At 37.0% G+C, this 23,618-nt stretch overlaps 1 protein-coding gene across 2 annotated transcripts; it reads left to right on the top strand.

Moving 5' to 3' along the window:
• Positions 1 to 5,566: 5,566 nt before the first annotated feature.
• Positions 5,567 to 7,253, top strand: LOC123659609. Of its 2 annotated transcripts, none has more exons than XM_045594813.1 (2): positions 5,567 to 5,735; positions 5,833 to 7,253. In XM_045594813.1, the coding sequence occupies exon 2, from the start codon at positions 6,264 to 6,266 to the stop codon at positions 7,089 to 7,091; it is 828 nt and encodes a 275-aa protein (XP_045450769.1). In that variant the 5' UTR covers positions 5,567 to 5,735; positions 5,833 to 6,263; the 3' UTR covers positions 7,092 to 7,253. Both variants share the same exon structure in this region, with proteins under 2 accessions (XP_045450769.1, XP_045450770.1).
• The last annotated feature ends 16,365 nt before the right edge of the window (positions 7,254 to 23,618 follow it).

Here is a 23,618-nt window from a genome sequence, read left to right as displayed (position 1 = left end):
ATCCGTGTATAAATTTCTTTTTTTTTTGTATAAGACGTACCTAAGTCCTGTTTTTATCTTATTTAAAAGTTTATCATTTCTCTCTTACCAGATACGACCATATCCATGTACTTCATGTTTTTAATAGATTGGAACGTCACATTGCCCCTATTTCTTTGATGATGAAACTTGATCTCCTGCGCCAGTCTATCCTGAATTTGTGGTTGAAGCGCGAGTTCGTGCAGTGCAAACGATAGCGCAGTGACTACCGTGTTATAACCGTCTGCATGAAACGATACCGCTTGAGCAGCGAAATCAAGTTCAGACCACACTGATGAATAAAAAATAATAATTTAATAGCGCATATATTTTTATCATACTTTTCATTTGACAATTATAATATTTTTTTAAGTTTCGTGTAGTAACTTCTATTTTATATCGTGTCTGAAAACTGTTATATGCCTTTAAAGTTTTTCTACTAGTGGGAGAACCGAACTAGAGACGAATTCACCCATCAGTTTAATGGATGAAAATTATTTAAAATTGATTTCAGTCAACAATCACGAAAGGATTGGCTGAAAAATTGTTTGGGTTGGCTATATTTAATTTGAAAATTAAAAAATAATAATTTTTATTTAAAAATACACCTATAAGCTTAAATAATAAATTTAATACTCATCGACAGAATGATACCTGTACAAAATGCAAACGTTGGGTTGCCTGTTATTTTCTCGGCAGAAATGTTAGGTTGGCAGGTATTAACGGGTATAGGGTACCAATTGTCGGTGACCTCCTCGTGGTGAATCGCGGGTAACGGGACGGGCAGCAGTATCATAGTTGCGGACGAGCACGTCGCGGCTAACGACCGACTCGTGGGGAATGCGCTCTCGCGCTCTGATTGTAAATTGTCGACAAGGGCGAATTTTCCGTCACCTTGTCTGTCACCACGGGGGATGGATGGGTCCAGCGTACACTCACCCCGCCGTCGGTCAGTGCGGGCAGGAGTTCTGGTAGCTCCACTCCACCAGATAGTCATACATACAAATGCCCATACAGCGCAGTGTGCGCTGCTACAAATGTATGGGCATTAAGCACATTCAGCCGACCTATCCCTTAGCGGTGGATAAGAGCGGTCTGTGTTATCGGTGAGCTAAGAAGGGGCACATTGACCGCAGCTGCACCGAGGCTCCTTGCTGCCCCGTGTGCACTAGCGCTGGAAAACCGGCGTCATACACAATGAGTGGGCGGGATGGTCATCCCCCTAAGGTCCAGTGGACGGTGGGGTGTGTCTCTAGCAAAGTCGTAAAGCTGCGGAGGAGACTGCTGTGATATTATCGTATCCTCATCTCCAACTTCCCTATGCTATAGAGCGCTCTCGGTGCCCGTGAACGCTCTAGAAGTGAAGGCGGCCGCACAACACATGCGGTCATTCGTCAGGGCATCACGATGTGTCCCACTACGACGAAGAGGGCACCGCTGTTTTTTGTGGGTATTCTGGCGCGTTCTGTTCTGACTGCGGCGGATACCCCACACGTGCGTGATGGCATTTTCCAACGTTAAAAAAGGGTATTAAGAAAGAAAGAAAAATATTTTATTGTTCACAATAAAAAGATCAAAAAAAAAAAAATACAAATACAGTTTCATAGATAATTATTACGAACAATACAGGCAGCCACTCAGCATTTGTCACACCATTGCAAACAATGGTGAGACGCTGATTTACAGTGACTCCTCATTGTCACTCGCTTGGAGCGACATCACTGACAGCACTCAACAAATAACACACTCACACAATTATAGCTCCCTTAAACCACCCACTTAACCGACACCAACATACACCACAAGTACACTGCACATATCAGAAAAACATAAACATCCGCAACGGCCACACACCACCTACACCCACAAAAAGAGAGCAGCACATTCACACTGACAATATATATACATAGCATACACATACATATACACATACATATACACACACACATATACACATACACACACATATGCATATACATACACTTAACGAATAATTTGACAGAATCTATCATATTATTACAGTATTTATCATATTGCTATATTCCGCGGCGAGGATGGAGAAGAATAAACAAGACAAATTAAAATTTAACTAAAACCAAAGATCTAAAGGCTCATTTTTTGTCCCTAAATAATTGTTAAATATCATCTTCGCAATATATTATGTAGTATTTGTGTATGTAGTATATATGGTGTATGTATGAAGTTATGTATATGTAGTGTTTATATAAATGTATAATTATGTGTATATATATATATATATATATATATATATATATGTGTATTATATGTGTATATATATGTATTATATGTAGTATATTTACTTATTTTTATATTATATAGCTTGTAAACTCCTTGCCAATTCTTTATCAACTATTTGTACACTTCCCTACCGCTTCTCATTTTATATGCCCTGTCCTATACCCTAAGGTTGTCTGGAAGAAATCGCTCTTAGCGATAAGACCGCCTTTGTACATCTTTCTTCGTATGTATCCCTTTTTGTAACATTTCTTTGTAGTGTACAATAAAGAGTATTTATTATTATTATTATTATTATCTAAAGATCTAAGACTGGCTGCAAAACTCTGTTACTAACAGTAAAATATATTTCATCTTAAAACTAGTGACCGTTAACGCTTCTAGTAATGGAGGAGGTAGGTTATTCCAGCACTTACTTGCGCTGTACTTGAAACTCCCCCTAAAAGCAGCGGTGTGAAATCTAGGCAGACAGAGCTTACGTAGGTGTGACCTGGTTCTATGTTATGTGTTTCCCTCTCCCATCCACGATAGTTTGTTGAAGAGTTATAACGGATACTTATACTTGATCACATCGAATAATAAGCAAGTAAGGTGCAGACGCCTACGATTTTCCATATTTAGTATGCGCTCCTTAACAAGATATGGTGTGATATGACTACGAGGTGGTACGTCCCAGCAATATCTAACACAGGCATTTTGTACTCGTTGAACAGCCAATTTGGAACGCTTTAACAACCTAGGGCCATAAACTACATCCGCGTAATTTAATTTAGACAGCACCAATAATTCGCATAACCTAACACGCAACTGTGTACTAAGGTATGGACGGATACGATAGAGCAGCCTTAAACGGTAAAAGCAATTAGCGATAGTAGTGTTAACATGTTTTTCGAAACGAAGGCTTTCATCGAAAATGACCCCTAGATTACGTGCCTCTGTAACGCGTTCGATAGGTTTGTCCTTTATACGTACTAAAGGAATATTATGTTCTATTCTTTTGACCTGACTAGTGGACCCAAGTATCATATACTTTGATTTGGAAGGATTCAAGACCAGTGTGTTCTTATCAGACCAAGAAGAAACGCATTCCAAGTCACTGTTGAGTTTCGCAATTGCTTGCTGTGTCTCAGAAGGGCGAAAAGATATATAAACTTGAATATCATCAGCATATAGGTGATAATTGCTGTAATTAATGCAGTCGACGACATCGGCGCTATACAGGATAAAAAGAAAAGGTCCCACAATAGAACCTTGAGGAACACCTCGGCCAACAGCAGAGAAACACTGAGAACCATCCTCTTTTGTAACTACTACTATTTGAGATCTATTTTTTAAGTAGCTGTCGAACCATGAAATTATTGATCTACTAAAACCATAATAGGACAATTTTGAGAGCAATAGGGGGATATTGATGGAATCAAATGCACGTGAATAGTCGAGCAATGCAAGTACTGTACCCATCCCCCTATCCTGTGAAGTTATGATGTTGTCGACTACATCAATCAATCCACCAACAGTAGACCTGTGTCTTCTAAAACCCGATTGCATTTCAGGTAGAATCTTGTTAACCTCCAGATACTTTAATACTTGCATATGAACGATTTTTTCAAGGATTTTTGACATACATGGAAGTATACATATAGGCCGGAGATCCTTGACTTCTAGAGGATTCCCGTTTATCGGGATAGGCTTTACCAAAGCCTGTTGCCAGATCACAGGAAAGGTATTTGTCTCAATAGACCTGTTAATAATATGAGTGAGATGGGGTAATGCTTCTGACGCAACCATTTTAAGCATATCCAGTGAGATGTCATCAACACCCAACGCTTGCGACTTCAGACTATTTAAAACGTTCGCGACCTCCCCAATGGCAACAGTCTCAAGCTCAAAGGTTACATCACCAAGCCTATGGAATTCATAAAATGTGAGATTTGAAAGTGGTGCTATTTCTTGTCCTGGCACATCAAGGAAGTGTGCATTTAATTGGTTTACATCACAGAGATGAGAAGGAATTATGCAATTTTTGTATGACTTAACCTTCACCAATTCCTTTACATGCCTCCATAGTGTACGAGGGTTTTTAATATTAGAATTAATGAAAGTCTCAAAAAATGCTTGTTTTCGCGAGTTAAAGCCGAGTTAACATATTTTTTCAAATCTGTGTAGAAAATTATATGCCCGGGTTGCTTTGTCTTTCTAGATCTTCTTTGTGCCTCGTCACGACGCCTCATCATTAATTTGATATTGTATGTTATCCACGGTGGCTGTTTGCTCTTTATGTGAATAACTTTTTTAGAAGCGTGTTTATCAAAGAGTGCCAGGACATAACTAGAAAAGACAGCCACAATCTCATCTACGTTTTGCAAAGAAAAAATAATATCCCAATCTAACAAAGTGAAAGACTCATTAAAATCTTGAATATTTATATCCTTCAGTGGTCTGTAAACAATACATTTAGGCGTTGGCTTGTCCTTTCCGATATCTAGTACACATGACACAAACGCGTGGGTACTCAGGGTGGATATGTAGTCCACGTTAACGTTTAACACGGTAGTGTTCGTACATACAAGGTCAAGTAGGGTCTCACTGGTATCTGTGAAATGTGTAGGTGTGACAACCAGCTGACTTAAATTGGTGGTGGTTAAGAAATCACACAACTTCCTATAATTAGTGTGGCTTTTATTAAGAAAATCAATATTAAAATCGCCCGTCAAAAATATATTGTCACTCCATAAGAAAGATGTTACCGATTCCGTAAGAGCACCGAAAAATAGATCTACTGTAAGCCAAGGTGGTCGATAAGCTGTACCTATCACAATAGTTTTTCCTCGTGTCATAATATTAACCCACATTTGTTCTACTAACTCATTTTCTGGATGCGCAAGTGCCCGAACAGTAAGACCGTCCCTTATATAGAAACCAACACCACCTCCCCTTGAACGAACCGCAAGTGGACGCGGTATGTGCCGTAAGTGGTATCCGGGTACGTGGGGTGCCCTGCCTTCTTCTCCATCCCGAAGCCACGTTTCATTAATCGCCATTATATCGACCCTATGTCTATCCATGGCAACCAGAAACTCGTCATGTCTAGTAGTACCTAACGATCCCGGGTTTAAAAGACCAACTTTTAACTTGTTTTTCTTGTTTTTAAATTATATATTATATCACAGATATATACAACAACCTGAATAACCAATAAGTATATAATACTATAATAGGCCAGCAAATAACATACACCCACACAGAGAAATAAATGAGTGTATAGATCGTCTAAACTGAAATGACGCGCCCTACTACCGTATTTACACACACTAGAAAATGTAAAATATGTACGCAATACATACAAAAATGCAACTGTTATTGGTCATTCAGTCGCTAATTAGTCACAAACGTAGGAGCACGCATCATTAGATCGCAAAAGTACCGTTAGCATGTCAACTAAAAAGCATCTTCGGAGTAAGGTAAATAAAATATTATTTAATATTCCAAAATAAACCTTTATCACTGTGTTATTTCTGATGATTTAATTTATATTATTTTATTTTCTTTATTTAACAGGAAAAAGAAATTATTGCAAAAGTTTACCACCGAATGAAATATGAAGCGGAACATGGAGTAGAAAAATTAACTGATGCTAGATGGCGAACTGCCCAAGCTGTTGGTGTTAGTGAATCCACGATAACGCGAATTTTACGAGAAGCAAAACAAGCAAGCATATCAAGGAATACGTCACAGAAACTTTTTAAATCGCCATCTAAACCAAAAAGGGTTCGTACTAAGTCAAGGCTGGATGATTTTGATATGGGTGTACTTCGAAGAACGATAGCGACGTTTCATACAGAACATAATGAATTACCAACATTAAGAAAATTAAAACAAGTATTGAATGATAAAATTGGTTTTAATGGCTGTATAGAAACTCTGCGAACCATTTTGAAGGAATCGGGTTATATTACCGTAAGGCTTTAGTCGAAAAACACGATATACAAATGTTGCGCTTTCAATATTTGAAACAGTTAAAAAAATATCGCGACGAGGGTCGACATATTGTATTCACTGATGAAACTTATATTCATACAACACATGTTCAAAACATGTGCTGGAAACAAGTGCCAGGAGTATCGCCATTGCAAAAAAAATTATCTAAGGGTATGCGGATCATAGTTATTCATGCCGGTGGATGTGAAGGATTTGTCCCAAATGCTAATTTAACATTCAAAGCAAATTCAACAAGTGGAGATTATCATGACAATATGAATCTCGATAATTATAAAAAATGGCTCTCCACACAATTACTGCCAAATCTACCGGAAAACGCTGTCATAATTATGAATAACGCTTCTTACCACAATGCTTTATTGGAAAAAGCTCCTAACTCCAACTCCAATAAACATGCTATGCAAACATGGCTTGCTGGAAAAAATATTCCGTTTGCCGAGACTATGAAAAAAATAGAACTTTACGATCTAATTTTAAGACATAAAGATATACACAAAAGGTTCGTTATCGACGAACTGATTCGATCAAAAGGATTTGAAATTCTGAGACTCCCACCTTACCATCCTGAACTTAATCCGATTGAAAAGATATGGGGGATATTAAAAAATTACGTGGCTAGTAAAAACGTGACACAAAATTTAACCTCGATTATGGCGTCCATAAATGAACGACTCGAAACAATTGATCGTACCATGTGGGCAAATACATGTCGGCATGTTGAAGAAACAGAAAAACAATATTTACAATATTTTGACACGGATAATGAATTCATTATTCATACGACTCGCATACAGATGAAAGCGACTATATCGAAATGAGTGAATAGTGATTATTTACATAATTCAATCCCACTTAATTTTTGAGTACGATCATATACTAAATATACTATTTTTAATTGTAATATAAAATATATTTAACTGTAAAATAAATACATATTAAAAAAAAATGTCAGTTCTTTCTATAGATATACCTACTTAAAACATAAACCACTTAATAGTTTAATAGCCTAGATTAAAAAAAAAACTACTAAATTATTAATTAAAAATACCAAAATTAAATATTTCAAATTAATTTTTTTGTAGACCGTACTTGCTAAAAGTGTAAGTTGTACAATTTGTTGTTCAACTAATCATAAATTGTCTAATCATGCGAGAGAGCGGACGTCTAGTTTCATACAACGTGCTAGTGCGGCTCCATACATAGTCCATTTTCGGATTTATCACTCGACCAGTCCACCGATTTATCGGCGTAAAAATCAAAGTTTACGGAACGGTTGACGCCGCCATACATAGAAGTGTTTATCATTAATATTTGCACTCACACATTTAAATCAAATAAATAAGTAGTGGGGCGCGTCATTTCGGCTTAGACGAACTCTAACAGAGTATTATGTCGGTATGATATAAAATAATATTATTCTGAGTCTTTCGATAGACCCGAGCATTCATTCGATTAGATACATTGAGACAAAACATTTGAAAATGAATAGTTACACCACAAAAAAACACAATAGCAAAATCTATATAATGTGTTATTTTTGGCCAGTTTATAAAGTAATTTACAGTAAAATCCTATTGATATATTGTTATTCGAATGCTTCATAAAATATAATACACAATGTTCAAAACCAATACATATCTTCATAAAATAATTAATACTATTTGTCAAATTTTCACAGCATGATAGTAGGTTATTATGACACCGTTTCACAACATAACAAAAATATAATAATATCCTTATTACGAATTTTAAGAGTAATACTAACTGAAATACAAACAAGGATTTCTGAGTTGTAGTGTGACTTTTAGTAATTATTACATAAATTAAAGTACCAGAAATAACTAAGGTAATTGAGTCACAGTAATCCTGACATTCGGTTGCGTAACAATTTCTGCGCAAAAATACTATATACAAGGAGTACGCACACCTCTCTGTGAAATGCGTTACATAACTTAATACTAAAATTACAAATAAAATATAATATATTATATTATAAGAACGAGACGGTAGGTAATAAAGAGTTAACTTAAATATTATATTCACATACTTGTCTCTCTTGCCGATTATATAGCCTATATGTTTAAATAACACTTTATACAGACACTTCGTAAGTAGGTAAGCAACAACCATGTGAAACTTGAAAGACGAATCTTGGGTCGTTGTCGGGGTCAGCTTAATACATAATTTGCTGCAGTTCAAACATGATCGTTCCCAAAAATCTTCGGTAGATCACTTTCAGTGCGAATAGCATGGGCTCTTGAACCCTGTTCACGCCGCACGTACACCTGTGCTCCTCGTGTCCATATGTAACGCCAATTTTCATTGCTACCCATTTGCCGTGACAGATAGAAAATTTGTCGGTTTTCCCGTGATGAACGCTCATTAACATAAAAACGAGACGGCTTAGTGGTCACGCCATCCGTGTCCGCGCCACGGCGTACGCGCGCCGCGCTTATTATTTCGTCCCGAAGATGCCTGCGAGTCAACCGTACCACCAATGGACGTGGACGGGAGTAACTGGTCCCACCCTCACTTTCGCGACTACCAGGATGTTGTTGCTGTACTCCAGTTCGCTGTGCACTAACAATATCACGCTCCTCGATGGTAATACCTATTTTCTTTATTAGCGCCATAGCTGTATGAGTACCATTCTCTCCCTGTTGTTCATCACACATCACACAGGTGATTTCAACATCGTTCAGAAGATTTTCCTGCTCAGACTCATTTAAGCGTATTTGGAGTCGTTCTATAGTTTTATTAATATCAACGCTTTGTGTCGGGTTTTCTAGGGGGTGCTGGTTCTCCAACTTGGACAATCTCCCTTCTATGACTTCCAGCCTGTTCTGAAGTTCAGTATTCGTAGTTGAAATTACGGACATTATGACTCTGCGCAAAGAGTTAATCTCTGACTGAAGAAGTTCTTCCGAAAGGGATGATGGTTCTGCCAGCCGAGGGACATCTCCAGACGTTTCGCCGTTATCAGCATAAGTAGGCTTGCGTTTACAAGTCTTACAATGCCATTTCGGACCGACCTTTGAATTCGGACTTACATTCACGCATTGTTTATGATGTACTGTGATGCAACGAATTTACCGCAGCTAGAAAACTTATCGGTCATGATTATGTTGTTGCCAGAATCCACTTCTAGGTGGCGCTAAGGAATCAAATTAGAAAACAATATTTTAAAACTTAGCAGTGATGAATGCTATTATTATTCTTATTCAATTTCTAGAAATACTTTACCACCCCAGAGTTCTTAACGTTACTCTACCCTACGAGTCCTCAAAACGTAAACGACTTAAATCCTTTGTTCACTTTACACTTTATATTGAGGGTATATTAGCAAAACAGGTAGTCGTCAGCTGTTTTCTTAATTGAACAATATCACACTATTCACTGCACATATCACTCCAATAATATTTATGCATATAGTTTTAGTGTTATTTTAGAATTAAATACTGTTTTAATGATTAAAGAATCGATATATAATTTTTACAAAGTTAATTAACATAAGTACGACTGTCAGCTGTCACTTCAAACGAACGAAAAAAAAGGTATCAAAAGGTATATTAATGTGTATTATAATTAAATAAATATCTTAAAACATATTAACAACCGCTCTGATGTAGTAGTGCGTCTAGTCGCCTAAAACACCGACGATTTGCGGGTTTGACTCCCGCTCTTGATGGATGTTTGTATTTGAATATTTCTTTCCGGTTAGGATGTCTGTTCATGTGGGTCTCCCCACCGTACCCCGGAGAGAACGTTAAGGCGTCGGTTCCGGTATCATAAATATTTGATAGCGATCGTTACTCATAGTAGGGAACATAACCACCAACCCGCAGTGGAGCAGGGTGGTGGATTAAGATTTGATCTTTGTCCTAAATGGAGAAAGTGGCCTATGCCCAGTAGTGGAATATTACAGGCTGAATCGAAACGAATCGAACATACAAACACGTTCGTCTGTTCCTATAGTAAGCAACTTAATGCTTGTGTTATAGGCAATAACCGACTGTTATAGCTACTTTTTTTTTGATAAAAAGACACATTAATATAATTATTAATATATAAATACAAATATTATATCCATACTTAGGTGGGACTCGAACCCGCAACCCACGAAGCAAAAAGCAGGGCCACTACAAACTGTGCCAATGGTATAGGGTTTCATTGTGAATATGATGACATAGGGTTGTTTGCTAAAAATTTGGTTTGAATGATGGTTGTCGAATATAATATAGCCTGGCCAGAAATTTTCCAGCCAACGGTTTTGCAATGTATCTTATATCTATTGTATCTCTTTAATACACTAAAGTATGAAATATTTCTTATTCACTAAGCAGATGGGTGGAGACCACGTATAGTTCGGATCTTAGACTATACGTTGAATTGAAATTTTCGATCGGCGTGTGTCCTAAAAATAATGAAACCAAGCGTAAATAGTCACAGGACGGGCAGATTTTACGTTAGTCAAGTAATACATAGTTTTTCCGAGAATAATGCATGGAAATTACTGTGTATATTCCATTATCAATACATTTAATAAAAATGTAACGGATCGCTGTCTGTACATGGAAGATATATGAGAAAAAATATTATTGGGATCTTTATCAACGCACATAGCACCCAAAACAATATTTTTTGAATTTTTGTCTGTTTTCTATGCGTTTGTGCACGCTAATTTCAGAAACAGCTAATCCGATATAGATAAGATTTTCGCAAATATATTTTAGGAGCTTGGCTTAACATTTAGTGTTTGTTTCATATCAATCGCTTCTTGCATAAAAAAGTTATGCCCACTGAAATAATCACGATGAACAGTCACTATTCCAAGCGGACGAAGTCGCGAGCACAGCTAGTATATACGTAAATATAAATAATTAAGTATGCCACATACCTGTCTGTCCTCTCTTTTTTCCAGACTTTAATTCTGGCGCAGATGCGAAACCAAATTCTTTTTTGTCATCAGAGCTTCTGTCGTCGTGTTTCAGCTTACCTGTTTTTAACATTGTGTTGTATACAAAAAGGAACATTCAATTAGGTTAAACAACAAAATACGGTCTATTTCGTTAATTTTTTTTTGTCGTTTTTGTGGAGAGGTCAGAGGAGCTAGGCCAAATATTGGACAGCTTAAATGAGCTATCCGATAAGTCGGTCTCGGCGAATTTGGATAAAACGAAAGTTTTGCTGGTAAGGCTTTAGATTAGGAACCGTCAAATTATTTCAGCTCAAAATTTGACCGTTTATCGGCATAATTTCGTTAGGAAAAAAAATAACCCTAACCTATCTAACTTCCAAATTAGACCGTTTATCGACAATTTCGTTACAAAAAAAAGGAACAAAAACCCTAACCTATCTAACTTCAAAATCTCTCTTAATCTAAAGCCTAGCCGTTTTGCTTAGCCACCAAGTCATATTGAAACCGGTATCGGTCGACGGTACCATTCTCCAAGTTTTTGAGGATTATGCCTACCTAGGTCACTCCATTCAACTAGGCCGAAACAACTTCGAGAAGGAAGCTGATAGGAGGATTCGGTTGGGCTGGACGGCATTTGGTAGGATTTGTCGAGTCTTCACTTCGAAGATTCCGCAATGCTTGAAGACAAAAGTCTTAGAGTAATGCGTCCTGCCTGTATTAACATATGGTGCTGAGACGACGTCGACGATCTCAAACTCTCGGACGCAAGCACAATTAGACTCCGCAATAATTCAACTAAACAACATAATACAAAAAATATGCACAAAAACAATACCGCCAACAAAACACAGGGAGGTCCTTGCGATGCCGTGGTGGAACGAGGGGTTGGCAGTGCTTAAGCGCGAGGTGGCCACCAAGAAAGGTAGGATCAGATGCGCGGCGCCGGTTAGGCGTCGCAAGGTTGTGGGAGAGTACCTGGAGGCAAGGGAAAGGTACGCGACCGAGGTAAGGCACGCGCAGACGCGCAGCTGGGTTGCCTTCTGCGAACGCCAGGATGGGGAATCTATGTGGGGAGGGATTTACAGGGTCCTCGGCAGGACTTCCAGGAGGGACGTGGACCCACCGCTGGTGGTAAACAATATGGGGTTAGATGCCAGGGACTCGGCCCGACTCCTGGCTGAGACCTTCTACCCGGAGGACTCCGAAGAGGATGACTCCGAAGAGCACCGCCAGGTGAGGGTCTTGGCCGGGCGGACCGACATCGAGACTTCTTCGAGCCAACTTGACCCTCCATTCACTCACACAGAACTGAAGTTGGCTAGTCGGTCGTTTGACCCGAAGAAGGCCCCAGGTGCGGACGGTTTTACTGCCGATATATGTCTGCACGCAATCCAATCGGACCCGGACCTCTTTTTGTGCATCTTCAAAAGGTGCCTCGAGCTCCGATATTTTCCTAGGCCCTGGAAGGAGGCGACGGTCATCTTCCTCCGGAAACCCGGGAAGACCGATTACACAGCACCTAAATCATATCGTCCAATCGGTCTCCTTCCGGTGCTTGGGAAGATATTGGAGAAAATGCTAGTAGGCAGGTTAAAATACCACTTGCTGCCCAAGCTTAGTACTCGCTAATTTGGCTTCATGCCCCAGCGGAGCACTGAGGACGCCCTCTATACCCTAGTTAAGTACATATATCAGAAATAAATTAGAAGAAAAGAAGATAGTTGTCTTGATCTCGCTGGATATAGAGGGCACCTTCAACAACGCTTGGTGGCCTAAACTAAGGGTAAGGTTGGCTGAGGAAAGGTGCCCCGAAAACATTCGGCGGCTCTTGGGCAGCTACTTGAGCGACAGACGTGCCAGAGTGAGGTACCTGGGGGAGGAGCACATAAGAGACACCAGGAAGGGCTGCGTGCAGGGAGCTATCGGTGGGCCGATTTTGTGGAACTTGCTCCTGGATCCACTACTTCAGGAGTTGGAGGCCAAAGGTGATTACGCGCAGGCGTTCGCCGATGATGTGGTGTTGGTGTTCGAGGGTAAGACGGCCCTCGAGATCGAACGTCGGGCCAATGCCGCCCTCGAACGTGTGAGAGCGTGGGGAGCATCTAATAAACTTCGGTTTGCGCCCCACAAGACAAACGCTATGGTTGTGACGCGCAAGCTGAAGTATGACACCCCGCGTCTTCACATGGGCGGGGTCGACATTGTCCTGGCGAGCGAGATCAAGCTGCTGGGGGTCGTCATAGACCACAAATTGACCTTCAACGCCCACGTCGCGAACGTCTGCAGGCGCGCGCTCGCCTTTTACCACCAGCTGGCCCGTGCAGCTAAGGCCAGCTGGGGTCTCCATCCTGAAGTAATCCGCACTATTTACAGGGCGGTGGTTGAGCCCGTGATCTTGTATGCGGCTGCCGTTTGGGCACCGGCCGTGGACAAGCTCGGTATTCGCAAGCAGCTGAACGTGGTCCAGCGGGGCTTCGCGCAGAAGCTTTGCAGGGCATACCGAACCACCTCTCTGAACTCCGCATTGTTGCTCGCTGGGATACTCCCCCTCGACCTCCGCGTCCGCGAAGCCGCGAATCTGTACGAGGCGAGACGGGGGGTCCCCCAGCGGGTGATAGGGGATCGAGAGGTGGAGCGGATGTCCTCGGCTCTGCGGTCTCCGCACCCCGCCTCTCATATTGACCTCGAGTTCAAGCGCCTGGTGGACCAAGAACAGTTCACCGCTAACAGCGAGCACGCTTTTAAGATCTTCACGGACGGCAGCAAGATTGAGGGCAAAGTGGGCGCGGTGTTGTCCGTATGGGCCGGCACCACCGAAACCAAAACCCTCAAGCTTGCTTTGCCGTCCTATTGTACGGTCTACCAGGCGGAACTCTTGGCGATATGTCGGGCGGCACGGATGGCCGCAGACACCTTGGCTGAATCAGTCGGGATCTACTCCGACTCCTTGTTGGCACTGCTCACGCTGGAGAACCCGATAGCCCCCCATCCCCTGGCCGTTGAAGCGCGGGGACACCTGCGAAGGGCTCTGCTCCGGGACAAACGTGTTAGTTTGTTCTGGATCAAAGCCACGCAGGGCTAGAGGGCAATGAGCGTGCCGACCATCTGGCCAAGGAGGCTGCGCTGAAGTCTAAACGCGCTTTTGACTACGACAGCTGCCCGGTTTCATTCATCAGGCGGAGCATTCGCATGCAATCGCTTGATGAATGGAACCAGCGGTATCGTGCCGGCGAAACGGCCGGTGTCACCAGGGTGTTCTTCCCTGACGCGATAGCCGCATACAGAATCACGAGCAAAATAGGGGTGGACTGGTTCGTCACCCAGGCGTTGACGGGGCATGGCGGATTCTCCGAATACTTGTACCGCTTCAATTGTAAGGAGAGTCCGTCGTGCGTCTGCGACCCTGGATGTTCCGAGTCCGTCCTCCACGTCCTCCTGGAGTGTCCAACATTTGTCTACGAGAGGCTACGTTTAGAAAACGAAACAGGCGTACAAATGATTGAAAGAAACTTGTGCGAATTAATTAAAAATAAGACAACCAGAGAACTGTTCCTACAGTATTGTAAGAAAATAGTAAAAGCTGTAAATATAAGAAATAAGACAATGTTTTCTAAATGTAATTGTATATTAAGTATAACATAAGTAGTTAAGATTTGTAAGTAGGAATAGAATAAGAGATTAGAATAGCTTCCAAATGTAAAATTAGTTTAATTTTTATTAGAAGTAATAATAAGTATGTAAGAAAACCTATGAATGTACAACTAGTGTAATAAAGTAAAATAGTATTAAGAAAACTTGTAAATAAAAATATTGTACCCAAACCCCACTCATTTCCCAAGTGTTTATTAGTTTTAGTAAAACAGTAGTAAGAAATAGAATAGATGGGAACCCACCCAGTGTGTGAATGTGGACAGAATGAAAGAAAGAACTAGTATGATGAATGAAAGTACGAGAGGAATAAATGCGAGAACTGGTATGTTTGAGTAGATTAGCACAGTCTCACACCATAGTGTGGGGGTCTAGAATAAAAAAAAAAAAAAAAAAATAAAGAAAAAAAAATCTCTCGGACGGTTGAGAGCCTTTAAGTATAAAGAGAAACGTTGGCTGCCTGTGTGTTGAGAGCCTTTAAGTATAAAGAGAAACGTTGGCTGACTGTGTATTGTTTATCGTCTGTATGATGCTGAGAGTTCTGAGAAGCAATCTTTGATATGATGCCGCCGTTGCCGAAAACCAGGATGTCTGGTGCCAACTTGGTGAGGGCTATGTCTAACAGTGGACTGCAATAGGCTGACCTTACTGATTAACTGGCTGATAATTATATTAGAAAGTTTTTAAAGATATTTTATTATAGATATAAATTCAGGAATTTTTGTTTTCGTGTACAGTTATAAAAAACATTTTAACCTTGTCTAGCCTGCACGAGAAGTTGAAGCATGTCAGGTCTGCTAGAGGAACAAAATTGTCTTGTGTTCATTTTTTCCACTGCTAAGAGAACAAAGTAGTTTTGAGCCTCATCAATATTGGGTGTATCAAAATGGAACTGAAAATAACCAAATTATATTGATTTAAAGTATTTAATCTTTTAATTTCATAAACAGTCTAGATGATCTGATTATATAAAATGCAAATTTCTGCCAAAAATTAATCTCAAATATTGCTTACGTAACTATTCCTGTCGTTGGCAATTATATTTCCCATTTCATAGAATTCGTTTTTCTCATTTCTAATTGTACTGACTGGCAGACCATATACGCAGTTGGCAATAACGTCGTTAACCATAAATGATGCCACTTTACGAGCATCAATTTCGAGACAATTATCTAAAATTTATTCATATACATAAAAATTCTAGTAATACAAAATCTAGTATAACATCTAATTAATTTAATATTTCAAAAGTGAATATCGGCATTTAGACAAAAGCCTACTTTTTATAGGTATTCTTAGATTAATTGATATATATATATTATATATATATGCTCGGAGATAACTTCGTCGTTTATGAACCGATTTTTATAATTCTTTTTTGTTCGAAAGAAGATACGCTAAGTGTGGTACTATGCTTAAGAAACCAGGATCTGTTGATGGTATCCCAGAGAAATCGAGAGAAACCCTCGAAAATCCATATTACTTTTTACTGGGTGTACCGATTTTGATGATTTTTAATTTAATCGAAAGCCAATGTTTATCATATGGTCACATTTAAATTTCATCGAGATCTGATTACAACTTTAAGAGTAATCTTTGATAACGCGTATTTACTTGAAATTTTTTTCGTCTACCTACGTTGTACTACTTGTCGATGTAATTGAAGTCGTTTTTTTTTTCGTTTGCCAGCAAATACAATTATTTCTGCTAAGATGTAACGTTGCTAATACTGTATTGCTTGCAAAACTGTAATCCTAAATTCCTAGTTGTTTTTTTTTACATCGATCGTGTTATAAATAATAAGTACCTGGGTGACCGAGCTTAGCTCGATATTTTTAGTAAATCGTGTTTCTTGAAAATCATTCCTTATAAAATATGAATAATATTTTTTTACCGACAATGATAAAATTATAAATAAATATCAAAATTATTAAATAATTATTATAAAATATGAATAATATTTTTTAATTTTACATACATTATTAAATAAAAATAACGAGTGCAATTAGGAAAAAAAAAGAAAAAATAATAATGGAACGAGGATTTGAACCGTGGTCTTTTCGATCGCGGCCGGTCGATTTTCTACCTGAGCTATTACAATTTTACTAACAGTTGCGAAATTTACCTTCGTATTCTAACGATATTTTGTCATTGTCTAAAAACTGAGATAAAACGACATTTCCTAAATATAAATCCTGCTGGATTTGAAATACACGGGCCGAAGACGGGCAGCAGCGTCTTCGGTGCCACAAAGCCAGTACTGCGGTCACCAACCCGCCTGCCCAGCGTGGTGACTATGGGCAAAACACAGTTCACGTTATTTTTGGCGTAAACTTGTGGGGGCCTATGTCCAGCGGTGGACTGTAGAGCCTGTAATGATGATTATTATATATATATATATATATATATATATATATATATATATATAGACACAGAAGAATTGCTCGTTTAATAGTATAAGATAGTAGGCATACAACTACAGCATAAATAGTATTACAATAATTGTACTTGACTTACCGCTATCATTTAGTATTCTATATATAAGCAAATTTACTACGTCCTCAGCCACATACACGATGAAGGGTATCATCTGTTTTACCCTAAAGGTCGTAAACGCTGGACTGATTGTCGAACGCATGTCTTGCCATCTCTTATCTATAAATAATATTGTGTAAATAAAATAAAATATTGTATAAAAAGGGTGTACCGATACACTCATTTTTCTCAGTAATTTTTCGAGTTTATTCCTTAAAAAGATTACGGTGATGTTTAAACATTCAGATTGTCTATCAAATGAATCAAATTATAATTTATTAAAACAATAAAATGTTCTAGTCATATCGGTACAGTAAATGCTTTAAACTAAGACAGTACAATTAACAGACCCTCCAAGAAGTACAAACATCTACTCATAAATGATTCAAACTCGTCGGTATACACTTTGCGATCAACGAAATGATGAAAGTTATTTATAGTCAATTTTCTAATTAGTACCAAATCTTGCAGCACTATGACAGGTTCGATTCGATCCATTCGTCCAATGAATCTGTAATATAAGTATTTTTAATCAAATTCAACTCAGTCCTAAGTATTAGTGAAGATTAGTAAATGATATGTTGGATACCCACCTTTCTCCTGGGTATTTTTTGCGTTGTTGGTAATCATACTCAACAAAGTGTTCACGGCCCGTAAAATATTGTTTTGTTTTGTTAATATAAGGCTTGATATTCCAAGAATACTTAATTCCGTAGGGGGTGAAAAATATGTACGCTTGATACCATACACCGATAACAGTGATAATTGAAAAAGTTATACAGAAGGTTAAAATATATAACTGGAATAGACAGAACAGCATTTAGTTGTATGTAAAATAGTTTTTTTTTTGTCAATCAACGAATTAAAATTGGCGAATTAATTAAATATGTATTTCTTTTATTTCGATATAATTATGTATCTCTATTTATGACATATTTATTACATATTCGATAAAACTCTATTATATTTTTAACATATTCAAAAAAAAAAAGAAAAAGAAAATTATAAAAAAAAAATAGTACTCCTCCGGTGGCAGGTTGAGGTCCTGGCCGCCGGTAGTTCCTTAACTACCCGAGCCACGCGGCCAATCATACTTACACTACTACAGGCCATTTCTTTGTGTGTCAAGATAGCGGAATAAAGTCCCTATTAATATACATGTTTTTTTTCTCATATCAAACAAAAATACTACACGAAAAAGGATGCGGTTTCATATTTGTGCTCCAGGTGGTCTAACTTAAATATAATTCTCACGTATTTAAAATTGCGGGTAGTAGCTGTTAATCAACATACACATATCAATAAATATTGCGTATTTTAAAAACAAGTAACAAAATGCACTGAATTTAAGTGAATCTTACGTTTCGTCCAGAAATAATGAAACGAACAGGGAGGGGATCAAACAATTAAACATAACTAAAGAAAAGTAAAGATATAATTATCACAATCAATAGAAGCTATAAACATTTTTTCCGTACGAAGAACTATTTTACAAAGAGACAAAAAAAACACCATATAAATATACTTACTAAACTCAATAATAACAAGTACAACATTTTTTGAACTGTATATGACACGATTTCGAAGTTTCAAGAAAACGCTTTGGAGGTCACGAATAGCTCATAAAAGAAAAAAAAAACAGCGAAATAAATAATTGTACGCTATCCGAACAAGAGGTCTTAGTAAAATGGACATCGGTGGAGTGTACTGCGGGTAGTGAATTACGAGTAGATATCGATAGCCATGAGTTTTGTTTTGGCAGAGACAAAATAATCGATCGTTATGGTAAATTTAATCTATGAATACAAATTTAACAATTTTAATAAATAATATCATAACAAGTTACGTTTTTACGTGATAGTTAATATTTAAATAATTGTTATATTTTTAGCCGACTTCAAAAACACGGATGAGGTTCTTAATTCAACTGTTGTTTATGTGTATGTTAGCTCATAACTTTTTACTGGGTCCAGTGATTTGATGATTCTTTTTTCAGTCGAAAAGAGTGGGTCCATTTAAATTTGTTTGAAATCTAACAAGTTTGTTTTGAGTCATGCCTAATAATGCGCATTTTAGGAACTGTTTTATCGCCTACCTACGTCGTGTTACTTATCGGTGTAATTGAAGTGGGTTTTTTGGATAATTTGTTTGTAAATTTTCTAATAATTTGTTTTGTTTTACGAATACTATGGTTTTTGTGTTAGTTATTTATTTCAAACCAACCATTAACAAATAAAAATAATATCTTGTGATTGTTTACAGCGATAAATAAAATAAAATGTACCGTTTAATACAATAAAGTATATTAAATAATAAGAACAAATTAGCTTGTGCACAATTGATATTCCTTGATAACTTGATTAACTGAGTAGGGCACAGCAGGAATTTCTTGCTCAAAATATGGAGCAGCCCGACTGGGGTAGTACCTTGACCTTACAGAAGACCACAGCTAAATAATACTGCTTTCTTGCTTTGATTGGGTCGGCAACGCGCTTATATCTATATCTATATCTATATCTATACATTATATAAAAGCGAAAGGTCACTCATCATGAAATCTCCGAAACTATAACACCTACAAACTTGAAATTTGGCAGGTAGGTTTCTTATAGTGCGTAGGTATCTGCTTAGAACGGATTTTACGAAACTCAACCCCTAAGGGGGTAAAACGGGGCTTGGAAGTTTGTATGAAAGTCCTATGTTTTTGAAGAGACTTGAAATTTAAAATGTAAGCTCTATAGATGGTGAAAAGGTATCCAAATAATGTATCTTTAGAAATCAACTCCCTTTTGGGGTTAAAACGGGGATCGTAGGTTGACTCACTGATCACGAAATCTCCGAAACTATAACATCTATAAACTTGAATTTAGCAAGTAGGCTCCTTATAGGACGTAAACTACCGCTAAGAATGAATTTTACGAAACTCGACCCCTAAGGGGGTAAAAAAGGGGTTGGAAGTTTGTATGAAAGTCCTATGTTTTAGAAATAAGAGACTTGAAATTTAAAATGTATGCTCTATAGATGGTGAAAAGGTGTCCAAATAATGTATCTTCAGAAATCAACTCCATTTTGGGGTTAAAACGGGGGATGGTAGGTTGACTCATTCATCACGAAATCTCCGAAACTATAACACTTAAAAACTTGAAATTTCGCAGGTCCTTATAGATTATAGACATCCGGTAAGAACGGATTTTACGAAATTCGACCCCTACCCCTTAATATAGGCCTAGTAAAATTTTATAAATGTACTGCTGTGCCCGGGACTTCGTCTGCATGGAATTTAACAAAAAAATATTGTTCAGTTCGCAGAATTATAACATTATAAAATAAACATTTTCTTTTTTAAATAAAGGTAGCCTAAGTTACTCCTAACTACATCAGCTATTTGCCAGTGAAAGTGCCGTCAAAATCGATGCAGCCATTTGAGACATTAGCCGCATCAACCAGACAGACAGACAAAAATTGTAAATTTAGAAAAAAGCAGTTATTTCAATATTACAAACAGACACTCCAATTTTGTTTATTTGTACAGATAAATTTTTATTCGTTCTTCTACTTCAAAACTTAACCGCTTGCAAATTTAATTCAGTACATAGGTAGTTTAAGATTCAGCCTCACACATAAATTTGTTTACATACCGAATTTCTCACAGTATTAAAACTTACTTGTATTCTGTTTTATCGTTTTGTCCACTGTTTGACAAACATCTCCTTTCCCATTATGGTAAAAAAGGTTGGATGTTAAATTCTTACTTACTCGTATATAGGAATAGAATGGTTATCGACTCATGCTAGTATTTTTACGATTTTTTTCCAATCAGTTCGAATCAACGATATAATTAATTAAAATTTAGACAATATCCAGACTTGAAAATCGTATTTTATTTTACGAAATACCTGTGTGTGAACTTTTAGTACCTGTGTAAATTCTTAAAAAAAAAAAAACTCTCAGAAACTATTATTGCATGTACTCGTAAAATAAAGATAAAAAATATTCAATGGAAATATTATTAATCTGTGTATATGTTATGTTATGTTTAAATATTTAAATCTTTGAAGGTGTGAGATTACCCGAGGACTACTAGGCACAGCGTAAGTTACTAGACATCAAATATTAGTGTTCCATTCCTTGACAGCAAACAATAGTACTTATTTATTAACAGACTACAGTGAGGTTTGACATTTATTTTTATGAAGACATGAATCCATCTTCTATGACTCTAGATATATGACCTCATTTGACATCCTGTATGGCAAATTGAATTTAATATTTTATCTGTGCTTTTAAAAATGTTATTTTTTGTACTTAAAATTGTCGTTCTAACGAATATATGACTTATTTTTTAACAAGGGAAAAATATCAAGCTTTAATACGCCTCGTTTCGGTACCGCTGATTAGTAATATACTTATGAAGTTGAATATTTTATTTTTATATTTTTGAGCTATTTCTGCGATGGGTTGAACGAGTTGCTCCTAGTATAAACTACAGTCATGTAATTAAAGCGAACACAAATTATATATACCCACAAAATTACACATGAATATTATTTTTATTTCAGAACAAAAATAGAACAGTTTGTGACCGAGTCGCGTGGCATCAAGACGCGTGACAGCGTCTCACGAAAAAAAAAAAAATATATCGTGAAGTAGCGGGAAAAATCGACAAAGTTTATTTTACTAGTATAATTTTTAAAAGACTAGTTAGTGTTACGATTACTTTATTAGTTTTACTAAATCCTTTATTGTGTGTTATGTGTGTAAGTTATGTGCGACAACGTCAATTTAGGGGCAATTTATAGCAAGTGGTTTTAAAATAGGTGCTTTAGTTCATAATTCGTTAGTGATTTTATTTATTGTGAAATTATAATAAAATATTATGGCTGATAACGAAAACAACGTAGAAAAGGACGTGCCAGGTCTGTAATGTCAGAATAATTACATATATTAGTCAAGTGTTAAGTAAAGAGAACCTGTATATATTTAAATAAATAATTTAAATTACTATATGTACTTGTACTATATGTGTAAGTCTATGTTTTTATCATATAAACCATTTTATTAGGTTAGAATTTAAATATTATCTCAAACGTCGTTTTGTGTTATTATTACACACTTTTTGTTTATCTTTTAATTTTACCGGTTTTTACTTTTATTACTGGCAAAAGCAAAATAAACTTGTCTATTAAAATTAATAATAAAAAACATCCGCAAAATTTCAACCACATATTGTAAAAAAAAAGTTAAGGTTAAAACTAAATTGTTTTTCTTTAAAATACCATTTTTAATTTTTCAGTTGATGAGAATGACCTTTTTGTTGGCAGGATATATTTTAATCTTCCACATCTTTATCTTAGCTATTAATATCAGACCATTTCTCCTCGTATATTCTTTTATACAATCTATATAAAAATCGTGTGATCATAAATATCAGCTATGCTTGTACAATATCATTTTCGAGACTTTTGTCAGACTTATTTACATTTGTCAGATATAGGAATATTTCATGTAACGAAATGATGAATAATAAACAAAAAAAAAAAAAAAAAAAAAAATTTCAAAAGAGTGAGATATTAGTGTTTTTTTTAACGATTTTCTTTTTGAATAACGATTGCAAGGCCATACAGTTTCAAAGACATATAGAAACTTTTTCATTATCTATTTAATATCATTTTGGAGGCAATACGTGAAGTATTTATTTCAACAACTAGCTGGGATTTAACAAAAAACTTCTTTTTCAGTTCGCAGAATTATAAAATAAATAAATTTAAAATAAAAAAAATATGAAATAAAAGTAGCTTAAGTTACTTCTTACTACATCAACTATCTGTCAATAAAAGTCCCGTCAAAATAGATCTAGCCGTGTCAGAGCCGGAACAAACAGACAGATAGACAGAAAAAATTTAAAAAAAATGTTATTTTGGTATATATGTATCGTGTATACATCCATATAATACATTTAGTAAAAAGCGGTTAATTTAATATTACAAACAGACACTCCGATTTTTTGATTTGTATAGACTAGCTGACCCAGCAAACGTTGTTTTGCCATATATAATATTAACCTCCTTAATCCCCCCTCCCCATGTAACTTAGGGGTATGAAAAATAGATATTGACCGATTCTCAGACCTACCCGATATACAAACCAAATTTTATAAAAATCGATATAGCCGTTTCGGAGGAGTATTTTAACTAACATTGTAACACGAGAATTTATATATAAAGATTACTAGCTAACCTCGCAA

This window comes from Melitaea cinxia, chromosome 14, assembly GCF_905220565.1.
Source record: "Melitaea cinxia chromosome 14, ilMelCinx1.1, whole genome shotgun sequence".
Classification (NCBI taxonomy): Eukaryota; Metazoa; Arthropoda; class Insecta; order Lepidoptera; family Nymphalidae; genus Melitaea; species Melitaea cinxia.
Note: the sequence above shows the minus strand (reverse complement) of the source record. Positions and strands in the feature narration are given on the sequence as shown.

Excerpts from the sequence above, each read along its gene's own strand:
- LOC123659609 (XM_045594813.1), top strand. The coding sequence starts at position 6,264 with ATGTTGCGCTTTCAATATTTGAAACAGTTAAAAAAATATCGCGACGAG.